The sequence below is a fragment of the Podarcis filfolensis genome (genome assembly GCF_964270895.1).
Source record: "Podarcis filfolensis genome assembly, chromosome: 13".
Taxonomy (NCBI): Eukaryota; Metazoa; Chordata; class Lepidosauria; order Squamata; family Lacertidae; genus Podarcis; species Podarcis filfolensis.
Window position 1 is genome coordinate 6,057,051 of NC_139615.1, and position 14,954 is coordinate 6,072,004.

Below are 14,954 nucleotides of genomic sequence, written 5' to 3' on the forward strand. Positions count from 1 at the left end.
TAAAAAACAAAAACAAAATATAATAAATAATAATAATAATAATAATAATTTAATTTATTTATACCCTGCCCTCCCCAGCCAAGACCGGGCTCAGGGCGGCTAACACCAGATATAAAAACAATTAATTAAAATACAACTTAAAAACAACTTAAAAGGCTGCATTAGCAGCAACAAAGTGATGGAGGTTCAGGATCAGAGCTTTCCTTCTCCTAGATAAACTCCCTTCCCCGATGGACGAGCCCCGTCTGCCCCTCACTTTCCTCTACATCAGGCTTCCTCAACCTCGGCCCTCCAGATGCTTTGAGACTACAATTCCCATCATCCCTGACCACTGGTCCTGCTAGCTAGGGATGATGGGAGTTGTAGTCCCAAAACATCTGGAGGGCTGAGGCTGAGGAAGCCTGCTCTACGTGCAGAAACGGCCATCTTGACTGTTAGACCCAATCTCCCAGAGCCTATCTTTGCATGCAGGGGAAGCCCCTAACTCCCCGAGGGTTTGAGACCCACCGGCTCCCCACATCTGGTTTAGCCGGCCAGTCGAAGCCATTCCAGGGGTCACATCCTGACAGCTTCTAGGAGCCACAGGTGAGAGCCGAGAGCAGGATGGGGACCAAAAGTGGACAAAATATCCCAGAAGGAGCACCATGTGTCCCCCCACCAGAGGGACTACCCCCCAAAACACCCCACACTCTCCCAGAGAGGGATGTGCAACTACAGAAACCAGCCTACAGCCCTTCACAAAAATGGCGTCACTCACTGGCAAAGGCCAGCGTAGCCAGCTTGGGTTTCCTTCCCGCACGGCTCGTCCTTCAGCCCGTTCATGGTCTCCTTCTGCTCCATCACACGACATCCGCCTGAAATTCGAGGAGGGGGGAAGACGGTATCGCCGTATTAAGTTTAGCGTTTGTTTGTCCATCCCTGCCATTTCGCAGAAATAACCAAGGGGGCTTACACCGACAAGAAGGTGTAAGCGATACAGGAGAAAATGAGATTTAGGAGTTCAAAAAAAAAAAAAAAAAAAAGAACCCCAAACTAAGAAGCAAAATATAGCGGGAGTTAAAAACTCACAGCAAGAGAATATTAATAATAATAATAATAATAATAATAATAATAATAATAATAATAATAATAATTTATTTATATCCCGCCCTCCCCAGCCGAAGCCAGGCTCAGAGCGGCTAACAACAATAAAAGTAATGCAGTTTACATAAAATCAATTAATTGAAATGCATTCTAAATTCAAAATCAAATTAATGGCAACCATTGGGCTAGAGTTCTGTGAGGATTCCCGAAGGAGAGGGTCAGACTGTGCCTTGGCCAAAGGCCTGGTGGAACAGCTCCGTCTTGCAGGCTCTGCGGAAAGATGTCAATTCCCGCAGGGCCCTAGTCTCTTGTGACAGAGCGTTCCACCAGATCGGGGCCATGGCCGAAAACGCCCTGGCTCTGATCGAGGCCAGCCTAACCTCCCTGTGGCCCGGGATCTCCAAGATGTTTTTATCTGAAGGCTGTAAGGTCCTCTGTGGGACATACCAGATAAAAACAAAGGTTCTGAAAAAACCGGCTTAAATAAAACTGCCCTCACCGCTCGTCCAAAAGTAGGGCTAGACCCAATTTAAGTACTGTTTTATTTATTTCAAAGCGCTCAGTATTTTTAAAATGTTTCTAATTTATGTGGTTCATACAACTTTTGAGGAGTCTGGGATCCCCCACAATGAATTCTTAGCACCCTAAAAACACAAAATCTTAGAAATCCCAGGGTCCTCAGCGTTGAAGCCATGACGATTAAGCTCGTCTTTGTGACACAAAGACGGACCGTTAAAAGAGGAAAGGAAAGGCCGTCCACCACACAGGTAACCACTTCTCTCCTTGACGTGCCACATTACCCACAAGCCTTTGCAACCCCCCCCCCCCCCAGCAAATTAGGTTATCAAAAAATCTATCGATCAGCAAGTAAGGACAGAGAACGCAGACATGCTCTCGGCAAGCCAGGCTTCCCCACGAGTCAGAGAAGCTACAGAGTTGGAAGGGACCCCTGGCGGCTATCTAGTCCAACCCTCCGCAATGCAGGAGCGCTTTAGCACTCACCTCCCGGGGTGGCGCGGGTCCCGGCCGGAGGATCTGTGTTGAACACGATGTTGTTGTCCTGGGATGGGGAGATGTCAAGCGTGAACTCCAAAGGGACACCTCGTGCGGCCTTCCCCACCCACATATATTCCCCCCGCCCTCTGCTTTTCCCTCCTGCGCCCGACCCATCATGCCTTGCTCTTACACTGACCTGTAGGAGGCGCTGGAGGCGAGGCACATCCCAGTCGCGGAGGTAGAAGAGGCAGTCGCGAGGGTGGTGGCCGTGGAGGGACCGCCTTATAGGGCACTCGGCGATGGGGCATTTCTGCTGGAGACGGGAGGGCAAGAGAAAGCGTGTGTGATGTGATGTATCTGAGGGGTGGTCTTAGGTTACACCCCTTCTGTGATGTATGTATGATGTTTCTGGGGGTGGTCTTGATCTACAGGGTGGCAATTTCAAAAGTCTTTATAAGGCCTTGCGGGCCATTTTTCTGGGTCCTTTCTCTCTCCTGCAAGTGAGGGGAGCATCCTGTTGCAACAGATCAATAAAGGCCAAGTCTACAGGCTGCTGTTTTGCTCCAAGTTATCCTGGTTGGTGTCTTTGTTTTTGTCCAAGGGAGCCCTCGGATTTTTCCGTTAACATGAGACACCACAAACAAATGTACCCAAGATGTTTCCTTAGCCCTGGTCCTCTAACAAGGACGAGTGTTTGGGTCCAGGGGATCGGCAACCAGAAGTCCATGAGTCGAATCCGGCCTTCTGTGAGCCGCCGCCTGCCTTCCCCCCAGTTAGCAACCCCTCAACAAGTGCCCTTCGGCGCTCCCTTACGTTCATGGCATAGAAAGCGCTGTAGCAGCCGCTGCAGAAATGATGTCTGCACTGGGAGCACTGGAAATGCATGCAGCCTCCGCGGGCCAAAGCGTAGGAGAACTTGCATTTCGGACACGCTGGAAGGAGGGAGAGAGGGAAGGAGGAGGGTTAGGAGGAAGAGAGAAATGGAGGAGATTTGCTGCTCTCGTCCCTTCTGCTGAGGGTCGCCACAATTATGATGTTGGCCAATCTTTTATCGAGGGCTAGACGCAGGTGGCGCTGTGGGTTAAACCACAGAGCCTAGGACTTGCCGATCAGAAGGTTGGCGGTTTGAATCCCTGCGACAGGATGAGCTCCCGTTGCTCGGTCCCTGCTCCTGCCAACCCAGCAGTTCGAAAGCACACAAGTGCAAGTAGATAAAGAGGTACCACTCCAGCGGGAAGGTAAACGGCGTTTCCGTGCGCTGCTCTGGTTCGCCAGAAGCGGCTTAGTCATGCTGGCCACCTGACCCGGAAGCTGTACGCCGGTTCCCTCAGCCAATAAAGCGAGATGAGCGCCGCAACCCCAGAGTCGTCTTGACCTAATGGTCAGGGGTCCCTTTACCTTTTTAGACTTTATTCGCTCTCCTTCTGCCAGCCGGTGGGTTTTTTGGGTGATAACAAAAGGCTCTGCCCCTGCCAGGACGCAGCAACCAAAACTCTTAATCTCAGAGTCCTGGGTTTGAGTCCCACATTGGTCAAAGGATTCCTGAATCGCAAGGGGTTGGGCTAGATGACCCACACGGTCCCTTCCGATTCTATGATTCTGATCGATTGATACATGCCACTCTGATCAACAAGCGGTGGGAGACTCTAGGGCTTCCTAGTGCTTTGGTTTCCTCAGAATGAAGGAATCCTGCGCACAGCTGCCCCTGGGTGGGCTTGAACAGCCAACCTTCTGGTAAACAGGAACCCTTACCAATTCCATTCTCCTGCAGGTAGACCGCCAAGCCCTGGGCCTGGTACTCAGGGTCGTTGGTCCGCTTCCACTCCAGGAACTCGTCGCAAGTCAAGCCCTGGTGCTGAGGCTCCCACTGGCCCAGGAAAGATGAAAAGAGGAGAAAGAATTGAGGGCGCCAACATTTGCCCTCTCTTCTTAATAATAATAAATAAAATTTTATTTATATCCTGCCCTCCCCAGCCGAAGCTGGGCTCAGAGCGGCTAACTGCAATAAAAGTAACACCATTCTAAAATCAATTCAGAATCAAATTAATGGCAACCATTGGGCTAGAGTTCTATGAGGATTACAGGAGAGAGGGAGTCAGGCTGTGCCCTGACCAAAGACCTGGTGGAACAGCTCTGTCTTGCAGGCCCTGCAGAAAGATGTCAAGTCCCACAGGGCCCTAGTCTCTTGTGACAGAGCATTCCACCAAATCGGGGCCACAGCCAAAAAAGCCCTGGCTCTGGTTGAGGCCAGCCTAACCTCCCTGTGGCCCGGGACCTCCAATATGTTTTTGTTTGAAGACCGTAAAGTCCTCCGCGGGGCATACCCGGAGAGGCCGGTGTCTATACGCTTATCACATTTATAAATTTTAAATTTATTGTTGTACATTGTCTTAAATGTTTGTTTTACTTCTGGGATTGAACCCCCAAGTGTGTTTTATAAGCTGGTCTCCAACCGTAATAAATTATCTATCTACCTATCATCTATCTATCTATCTATCATCTATCTATCTATCTATCTATCATCTATCTATCTATCTATCATCTATCTATCTATCTATCTATCTATCTATCTATCTATCTCTCTATCTATCTATCTATCTATCTATCTATCTCTCTATCTATCTATCTCTCATCTATCTATCTATCTATCTATCTATCTATCATCTATCTATCTATCTATCTATCTATCATCTATCTATCTATCTATCATCTATCTATCATCTATCTATCTCTCATCTATCTATCTATCTATCTATCTATCTATCTATCTATCTATCTATCTATCCCCTGATCTCAACAATGGACTGGCTTCTTGGGTTTCTGGGAAGAACAAAGCAACTACGAGGCTTGGAGAGAGAGAGAGCGTGTTTGTGTGAGAGACATCTATGGACCCAAATGGCTACCCCAAGGCTCCTCGCAAGACACAGCCGCTCCCAGCACAATGGCAGCCCCTTCGCTGCTCCACAACCACCCTGCAGGAAGCGGCCCCACCCACCTGACGCTTGCACTGGACGCAGAAGCTCTTGCGGCACTGCGGACATTTGGCCTCCAACTGCTCAGACTCGTAGATGAAGCCGAAGGAGCACTAGAGAGAGGAGGAAAAGGAAGGGAGAAGCGAAAGGGAGAAGTGATCGCAAGGCATCCTGGAAGTCCCTTCTCCCGACCCCAGGCTCTTAGAAGAGCCGGACACTTGTCACAATTGAGGAGGTGGTGACAGGTGGGGAATAAACAAGCCTATTACAGTCATACCTCATGTTACATCCGATTCATGTTACGTTCTTTCAGGATACGCCTCGTGGCGATGCGGAATAATAATAATAATAATAATAATAATAATAATAATAATAATAATATAATTTATTATTTATACCCCGCCCATCTGGCTGAGTTTCCCCTGCCTCTCTGGGCGGCATCCAATCAAGTGTTAAAAACAGTACAGCGTTAAATATTAAAAACTTCCCTGAACAGGGCTGCCGTCAGATGTCTTTTAAAGATAGGATAGCTGCTTATTTCCTTCACATCTGAAGGGAGGGCGTTCCACAGGGTGGGCGCCACTACCGAGAAGGCCCTCTGTCTGGTTCCCTGTAACCTCACTTCTCGCAATGAGGGAACCGCCAGAAGGCCCTCGGCGCTGGACCTCAGTGTCCAGGCTGAACGATGGGAATGGAGACGCTCCTTCAGGTATACTGGACCGAGGCCGTTTAGGGCTTTAAAGGTCAGCACCAACACTTTGAATTGTGCTCGGAAAGGTACTGGGAGCCAACGCAGATCTCTCAGAACCGGTGTTATGTGGTCCCGGCGGCCACTCCCAGTCACCAGTCTAGCTGCCGCATTCTAGATTAATTGCAGTTTCCGAGTCACCTTCAAAGGTAGCCCCACGTAGAGCGTGTTGCAGTAGTTACTTCCGGGTTTCGCCACTCGCGCATGCGCAGAAGCGCAAAATGAGATCATGCGCATGCGCAGAAGCGGCGAATCGCAACCCGTGCACGCGCAGACGCGCCGCTGCGGGTTGCGTTCTTTTCATGTTGCGAACGGGCCTCCGGAACGGATCCCATTCGCAACCAGAGGTACCACTGTAGTGAGAAGGGTCGTAGTTCTGGGGTAGAACAATCTGCTCTGTGCGCAGAATGTCCCGGGTTCAAATCCTGGCACCTCCAGGTAGGGCTGGGAGGGACTCCCTAACCCAAATCCTGGAGAGGCGCTGACAGCCAGTGCAGGCAGTCCTGAGCTACACGCCCCAAAGGCCTCGCTCGGTGTTAGGCAGATTCTTGTAACCAAGAATAGCCGAGAACATCATCTTCAGCCCCTCAGAGGTGGGCGAGACCTAAATGCACAAAAATGAACTTGCAGGGTGGGGAGGGGGGCAGGTTTTCAGCGATTTCACCTCTCCCTTAAAGCACCTCCAAAGACCCGCCTCGTCTCTCAGTCGCGCTTGAGTGTGACCAAGGCGGCAGACTTTTTATATAAGAAACACATTCACACGTTTCCAGACGATTCATCGTTTGTCTTTCGGGAGGAGGCCCTTTTTTACATCCAGCCTCTCCCTCCCTGATAAACTCTTCCCCTCCCCCAAACAGTCCTTTACTCACATGCGTGCACCACTGAAACTTGGAATCGCGCATGAGAACGCGCTCCATCAGCTTCTTGTTGAAGAGCTCATAGGTCTCGGGGTCCAGGCAGCCACGCAGCTGTGGGGAGGTAAAGGAAGCAGAATATGGGAAACAGACAAATGGTGTTTCCTTTTTATTTTATTTTATGGGAGGGATAGAACAAACGGTCTTTTCAGGTGCAGTCAAGACAGGATAGGAAACAGCAGGGCTGGCCTTGAAGACAACAGAGGCGGGGCTTGTTCGGCCACTGAGCTAAACAACTGTCCATCTTATAAAATAGGCTATTGAGTTTTATGAGGGTGTGGTATTCATCCTTCCTTCCTTCCTTCCTTCCTTCCTTCCTTCCTTCCTTCCTTAAGTCCAAGATGCTCTCACCTAAAAATCTCTTTTCTGCATAGCTGTCATTTCCCTTTTTTTAAGGGAAATTCCCTTATTCCGAATAGGATTCCTCGCAAGGAAAGGGAAAAGTTGACAGCTATGCTTCTGTACATGTAACATGCTGGATTGGCTATACAATTTTTATTTCCGAATCTGTGTTTACAGCCCCCCCTTTCTCCTCCTTTGGCCAACTTTTCTCCCCAATAAAATTCTTTCTGTTTTGACATTCAGTCTGTGTGGTAGTGAGGTGGATGGGCCTATGGTCTGATTCTGTACATGTAAACTACAGTGTTACCTCAGGTTACAGATGCTTCAGGTTACATATGCTTTGTGTTACAGACTCCGCTAACCCAGAAATAGTACCTTGGGTTAAGAACTTTGCTTCAGGATGAGAACAGAAATCGTGCAGTGGCGGCAGCGGGAGGCCCCACTGGCTAAAGTGGTGCTTCAGGTTAAGAACAGTTTCAGGTTAAGAACGGACCTCCGGAACGAAATAAGTACTTATCCTGAGGTACCACTGTATTTCCCCCCCAGAGGTGGGCTGGAAGGAAGGTTCTTTGAAAACGAAGCTCAGAAACTCCCTCTCCTAGCTGGGCCCAACCATTACACGAAAAGGAGGGCTGGCAAGTAAGGAAAAGTCAGGCCCACCTCCAATTCAATCTGCACTTTTCCTTCCTCCTTGCTTTCCTTCTCAATTTCTTTAAAAAATAAAATTAAAATTAAAAGAGGCACCAAGGAGCTGTTAAAAGGGACGTCGCCATTTGTTAAAACGCAGGCTGCGTTTCTACGGAGAAGCAGATGTTAGAGTGGAAATTTGGCATTTGGGGAATGTATCTAGGATGCCTGTTGTCTTTGTCCATTGAGTTTTCTTGGCAGGGATACTGGAGTGGCTTGCCGGTTCCTGCTCCAGGTGGACCATAAAGAAGGCTGATCGCCGAAGAATGGATGCTTTTGAATTCTGGTGCTGGAGGAGACTCTTGAGAGTCCCATGGACTGCAAGAACATCAAACCTCTCCATTCTGAAGGAAATCAGCCCTGAGTGCTCACTGGAAGGACAGATCCTGAAGCTGAGGCTCCAAGACTTTGCCCACCTCATGAGAAGAGAAGACTCCCTGGAAAAGACCCTGATGTTGGGAAAGATGGAGGGCACAAGGAGAAGGGGACGACAGAGGACGAGATGGTTGGATAGTGTTCTCGAAGCTACCAGCATGAGTTTGACCAAACTGCGGGAGGCAGTGGAAGACAGGAGTGCCTGGCGTGCTCTGGTCCGTGGGGTCACGAAGAGTCGGACACGACTAAACGACTCAACAACAACAACAGTCTAGGACGCAGGAGTGTGCAGAGAGGACTTGCCTGGATATCGAGGGTGGAGAAGTAGTTGATGAGCTCCCCTTCGTCGCTGATCTCAGGCTCTGAGCAGGCCGGACACACCAGGTCCGTGATGTGCTTCTCCTTCACGGCGATGGTAAAGTGCAGGGCAAAGCATTCCGGGCAAATTGTGCACTCGCACGACGTCAGCGACTGCATCTGAAAAAACACACACAAGAACAGCCCGGCTGAGTGAGACTCTACCGTGTGCATCGTACTACGGTAAACCAAGGAAGACTCAGGACCGATAAAAGAAATTACTTCTTGAACCAAATGTTTAGTTAAACTGCGGAACTCTCTGCCACAGGAGACAGGGATGGCCACTGATTTGGACGGCTTTGAAAGAGGACTGGGCAAAATCCTGGAGGGGAGGAGGGCTATCGATAGCTATTAGCTACGATGGCTGTGCTCTGATTCCATAGCTAGAGGCAGGGCCGCATTTAGGTTTGATGAGGCCCTAAGCTACTGAAGGTAATAGAGCCCTTTATATGTCTACCTGTCCTTTGTCAACAACAAATTGTCACTGATTTTTGGGTTGAATATACCGGTATGCTATATAATAAGAATATTTTTTTATTTATACCCCGCGCTTCCCGGTTCAAAAACCGGGCTCTGGGTGGCTAACAAAAAATTTAAAACACCTAATTATAAAAACAGCATAAAATACAGTATAAAAACATGAATAACAATAAAATTCAGAAATCAATTTAGGGGAAATAAGCATTAGATAATCCCCAGGGCTAGCTGGCTGAATTGGTCCTACTTGGGCCAGCGAGGAGGCCAGGGGAGAATTAGCTGTGGGGTCTCAGAATGGGTAATCTTCATAAAAGGGGAGTGGGAGGAAAGAGAAGGGAATAAAAGATCAGGCTGAATTCAAATTAAAGGCCAGGCGGAATAGCTCTGTCTTACATGCCTGATGGAAGGAGGTTAATTTATGGACCTCATAGGTATCTCAAGCAATTTGCTCATGTTGCCACGCAACCAGTCCATGCAGAATGTAGGCACCCTATATATAGAAAGGAGCAAACCAGTGATATTTTAGGGAGCAGGCTAGCAGGCGGGGCCCATGACTTACATCATAGGAGCCTACACAACACAAAACACTGTTGCTGTATGTAGGTTTTATTTTATTTGTTTTTTATCTTATATTTTGGACATGTACCTCCAGGTTTTTTTCCTTTACATTTTTTGGGGGCCCCCAAGAGAGTGGGGCTGTAAACTATAGCTTGTTTAGCTTATACGTAAATCAGGCAATGCTTTTGAATTCCTGTTGCTGAAGGCCAGAGGAGGGGGACAGCACTGTTGCATTCAGGATCAATCCTTCCCATTGGGGCATCTGGTTGGCCAATGGGAGAACAGGATGCTGGGCCAGATGGGCCATTGGCCTGATCCTGAAGGCTCCTCTTATGTGCTCATGAGACTAATATTTAGCATTATTCACGGGCAATTTATATACTGCTTATGTTTAAACAAACCTCTAACGGTTTACAGCACAGGTTAAACAGGAAACAGTACCCAAAAAAAGCCAGGGCATTTCTGCATTCTACAAAACACAATCAACAACTAAACAGAGCGCCATCCTCTTTAGGATCGAAATGACCGCTGCACGCAGAAGCCAGTTGCAAAAATACAAGGAAAATTAATAACAAACATAGTAAAGAAATAAACGAAATATCCTCTGATCCCCAGGAAGTAAAATACTGCAAATGAAAATTAACTGAACAGGACAAATTCGACGTCTTTAAGTAACGTGGCTGACAATTAAGACCCCCAACCCCCTCCAAAAGCATCAAAGAATTTCCCAGTTGCCCTACATAAGTCAATTATACCAGACTTAAACAGACCAATCCAATTAAAATTAAATACTGCAGCTGCAACTGACACCCCCCGCTCACTTGGCACAGGCAATGGGAGATCATCTCAGAGCAGATGATCCACACAAACAAAGGGGCAGCTTTTATTTCTGCCGAAATAAGAATGTTTCAGGCTAGTTGACCTGACCTTGACTAAAGAGAAACAGTTAATGCCAGACAGAAAGTTCTGCCTCCACAGATAAGCCAGTTGGGAGGATTTTTAAAACTCAAGGTCTCCTAAACCAGAGCCGAATATAAAATCCCATTACATTCCAAAGACACATACCAGAAAGTACAAATTAATCAGCAACCGAGGTTTTGAGAACGACTGTTTAATTTCTATCCAAATATGCTTTTTTATAGAAAAAAATAGCAATTGTTTGCATTTGATCTCCTTTGATAGCTATTGCAAAAACTGCACTACTTTGATGACATCAATGCAAGTTTAGCCAAAATCTATTGCAGGCTGTTGCATTAATCATAACTAAGCTGGAACATAAGAGAGACGATAATGATGTAGCTTTGTCTTACTGTTATAAAAGGATTCACAAATTGCCAATGTAAAGGTGAGGTTTTCTTTATGCTTGCATGACAGTAGATCTGGTTAGCCATCATAGTTTGAAGAACGATTCTTATATTTCACTGTATTTTGGAAAGTCTGTCTCTCTCTGTATCTGAACACCTTTTAAGGTACCATAACCAAATTTTGCATGGCGGTTCCTGAGATCAAGGAGGTTTTAGTTTCTGATAGGACACAACCGGACGCAAGATGCCGGACTGAACCTTTGAAAACCACACCAATTTTTTGGTCCCTTCGAGTTCTCGACCAGAGCCAGGCAGCAGGCTGCTATTAAGCCGCAATTATGACAAGTTTTGCTATTAAGATGTAATCAAGGTTCTGATGCTCTGTGATTGTATACCAACTCTATTTTGTGCTCTGTATTTCAGACTCTGGAATACAGCGGTACCTTGGTTTTGGAACGGACTTCCGGAACGGATTAAGTTTGAGAACCAAGGTACCACTGTAATTCCTAAAGAGCAACACCGACTGAGCTGCAGGATAAGAAAGTGAACCTTCTCCCAGGACCCATCATAGGAGCCGCGTCTGGTACCTTGTTCCGGGGCAAGGCCAGGCTGCAGACGGCGCACTCCCAGCTCAAGAGGCGCTTGATGAAGTCCCGGCTAGGAGAGGCCTTGACGGCCTCCACAATGTCAGCCAGCTCCCATCCACCTTCGCTCGGCTGCTCAAGCATCAAGGAGACCACCAGCTCCGCTCGGCCCCAGCTGGGCAGGGAAAGGGAGGCCAGCAGGCGGCGGAGGAGAGCCTGAAGGGAGGAGAAAGAGTTAGACAGCGCAACAGGAAGGATAAATGGCGTCCCTGCCCCCCCTCCAGCCACCTCCGAAAGCCCTTAATCCACGCATGTCCAAAGTCCGTTTTGGGGGCCTAATATGGCCTGCCAGTCGATGGCGGCTAACAGATTGAGGTTGAATCCTGACAAGACTGAAGTACTCTTTTTAGGGGACAGGGGGCGGGCGGGCATGGGGCACTCCCTGGTCCTGAATGAGGTAACTGTGCCCCTGAAGGACCAGGTGCGCAGCCTGGGAGTCATTCTGGACTCACAGCTGCCCATGGAGGCACAGGTTGAATCTGTGTCTAGGACAGCTGTTTACCAGCTCCATCTGGTACGCAGGATGAGACCCTCCCTGCCTGCAGACTGTCTCGCCAGAGTGGTGCATGCTCTAGTTATCTCCCGCTTGGACTACTGCAATGCGCTCTATGTGGGGCTACCTTTCAAGGTGACCCGGAAACTGCAATTAATCCAGAACGCGGCAGCTAGACTGGTGACTGGGAGCGGCCGCCGGGACCACATAACACCGGTCCTGAGAGATCTGCATCAGCTCCCAGGATGTTTCCAAGCACAATTCAAAGTGTTGGTGCTGACCTTTAAAGCCCTAAACGGCCTTGGTCCTGTGTACCTGAAGGAGCGTCTCCACCCCCATTGTTCTGCCTGGACACTGAGATCCAGCGCCGAGGGCCTTCTGGCGGTTCCCTCATTGCTAGAAGTGAGGTTACAGAGAACCAGACAGAGGGCCTTCTTGGTGGTGGCACCCGCCCTGTGGAACGCCCTCCCTTCAGATGTGAAGGAATTAAGCAGCTATCTTCTTTTTAAAAGACATCTGAAGGCAGCCCTGTTTAGGGAAATTTTTAATATTTAATGCTGTATTGTTTTTAACGCTTGCTTTGAAGCCGCCCAGAGTGGCTGGGGAAACTTAGCCAGATGGGTGGGGTAAAATAAATAAAAAATAATTATTATTATCATTTAATCTGGCCCCTGTGTCAGTATATGTACTGGGGATTGAAGCAACTTAAAAGTTTGGACTAAGATTGTAAAAAAAGCTCAACAACTTTGGGGTTAAATCCGCAAAAAACAACTTCAATCCTCAAAAAAGCTCAACATCTGCGGTTGGCCCTCACGCATGTTCACTTCTTCAAATCTGGACCTCTTTGGGAAAAGTTTGGACACCTCTGTCTTAATCTCTCTCTCTCTCTCACCTGTCGGTCGGGGCTGTGGAAGTCGAAGGGAGGATCTTCGTATTCCCACATGCGCTGAAGAAAGGGCTCCAACCGCTGGCACTGCAGCTGCGTCAAGGCTCGCCACAGATCCCCGTTGTTTTGGTACAGGGCCTGCAGCACGGGGCCACGCTCCTCAAAGCCCAGCGCCTTCAGCTCCCGCAACTGCACGGAAAAAGGGCATATTCAGCCAGATCCCACCCTTCCGGTGGGCCGCAGCGCAGAGCTCGGCTTCCAAAAGCACTCTGCATATGCTCAGAGGAGCTCTTTTACCATTTTTTTTCTGGAGGGGCACATCCAGGGACTGAGACTCAGGGAGCTCAAATAAAGCTTTGCCTCAAGCATTATCCCTGCTCCTTCCAGCCCAGGAACCTGTTCCCTTTCCAGACTCAGCACAGCTTCCCTCCCTCTTTCCTTTCTCACCCGCAAATTGTTCCCATTTTTAATGAATCCCAGGCTCCTTCACTGCCCTCTCCTCTCTCTCCATTTCTCCAGGCCTCCCCAACTTCTTCCAGACATTGGCTCAGGTGCGAATTCTGCCCCGAGGCTCCACCCACAAAATATAGGCCCCTCCCATTCCCTGTCTTCCCCCCCAAATATTTTATTAATTTTCCAAATTTGTAACAAACATAAAAGAAAAACAATAGAATATAAAAAAGACAAACAAACAAACATATATCCTAACTGCTAAAATCCCAATTTAATTATCTTTATTAAATCACTTTAATTATCTTTATTAAATCTTTATTATCTTTATTAAATCTCGAATCCCCCCCTAGCTGAGTTTCCACAGAACTCATTGTAGCAGTTTCCCAATAAAATTAACTTATTCAATTAACATCTTTCTTTCTTTTCTTAATGTTTTCAATCCATAATGTTATACAATTCAACACATCTTACTCCTAGGCCAGTTTGGTACTGACAAGTAATTCTGCTTATATTATCTTAGAATACCTAGCTAAATAATTCTTGAATTTCTTCCATTCTTCTTGATGTTCCTCCTCTTTCTGTTCGCGGGTTCTTCCAGTCAGGTTGGCCAGCTCCAAAAAGTCCATCATCTCCTCCCATTCCCCCAATTCACAAGCACCTCCCCTTTCTCCAGAAGCTATCCTGATTGGCTGACCTGGCCCCGCCCACTTCCCAGGCCATCCTTTAAGTCCGCCCCCATTTTCCAAGCTCCGCCCACGTCCTGGAACGACCCTCAACAGCCCATGCTGTGTTCTCCCAAAATATTTCCCCCCTACAACACAACCCCTTTCTCCAGAGGCCCGTCCCGTCCCGGCTGACCTTCCTGCGCCGTGCGCTGAGGCATCGGCTGACGGCTTCGTCCACGTCCCCCAGGCTCTCTGTCCAGGCCGCCTGGACTTCCTGGCGGGTCAAGACCCCCAGGCCTCCGCCGGGCTCCTGCTCGCCTCGCTGTGTGGCCAGCTCAGCCACGCCTTCCAGCACCCCAGGCAGCTCCGAATTCAGCCATGCCAGGGGAAGCTCCGCCCCAGAGTAGCGCAAGGCAGCCGCCACCAATTCGGGGGCCACACCGACTTTTTCCGCTTCCTGCGGGGAAAAGGAGGGAAGGGTTGAGGCCCGGATCCAAAAGCGCAGGAGGTCCAGGGCCTGGGTCAAATCCAGCAAGGGGCATTTCAAGCTGGTCGGCAACTCTCTCGGCCGGGTCAGGAGCACGAGTCGGGAGGGAGAAGGAAGGCCTGACACTTGCGCCAGAAAAAGGGGTCTCCGCAGCCACCCCTGCAATTCTGATCTCTCCTCCTCCCTGCCCCAAATTCGATCGTGCTAACAGAAAATGCTGAAAAGGAAGGAGATCCCCAAACCTTTTAGGCCCCCGGGGAAACCTAAGACATGCCCATTTTGCAGAAGGAAAACCGACGATGCTCAGAAACAAGCCCACCCAGCAAGTAAAACACTTCAAAATAAATAAATCAAGGCAGGGGGAGGAGGCAACTGCCCCTCCTCAAATGAACAACTACGTCCACAAAAAAAATCTGAATAAATAAAGGTTCTTGGACTTTGATGGGCAAACAAGGGGGTCTGAGAGCACTGTGGTGCCCCCAACTGCCACCTTGGGGGTCTCAGCTGAAAGAG

The 14,954-nt window shown here is 48.6% G+C and overlaps 1 protein-coding gene across 2 annotated transcripts in view; it reads right to left on the reverse strand.

The window, feature by feature from the left end:
• Positions 1-14,954, reverse strand: part of RNF31 (ring finger protein 31) — a 38,369-nt gene that overhangs the window by 5,019 nt on the left and 18,396 nt on the right. Inside the window, exons 10-20 of one of the 2 annotated variants that reach the window (XM_083580830.1) lie at positions 14,148-14,411; positions 12,843-13,025; positions 11,401-11,613; positions 8,421-8,594; positions 6,669-6,767; positions 5,075-5,164; positions 3,832-3,946; positions 2,893-3,011; positions 2,276-2,392; positions 2,086-2,143; positions 758-854 (exon numbers count right to left, since the gene is read on the reverse strand). In XM_083580830.1, coding sequence (XP_083436956.1) covers positions 758-854; positions 2,086-2,143; positions 2,276-2,392; positions 2,893-3,011; positions 3,832-3,946; positions 5,075-5,164; positions 6,669-6,767; positions 8,421-8,594; positions 11,401-11,613; positions 12,843-13,025; positions 14,148-14,411 — 1,529 coding nt within the window. The remainder of the gene's footprint in view (positions 1-757; positions 855-2,085; positions 2,144-2,275; positions 2,393-2,892; positions 3,012-3,831; positions 3,947-5,074; positions 5,165-6,668; positions 6,768-8,420; positions 8,595-11,400; positions 11,614-12,842; positions 13,026-14,147; positions 14,412-14,954) is intronic. The other variant, XM_083580831.1, reaches the window with a different exon arrangement.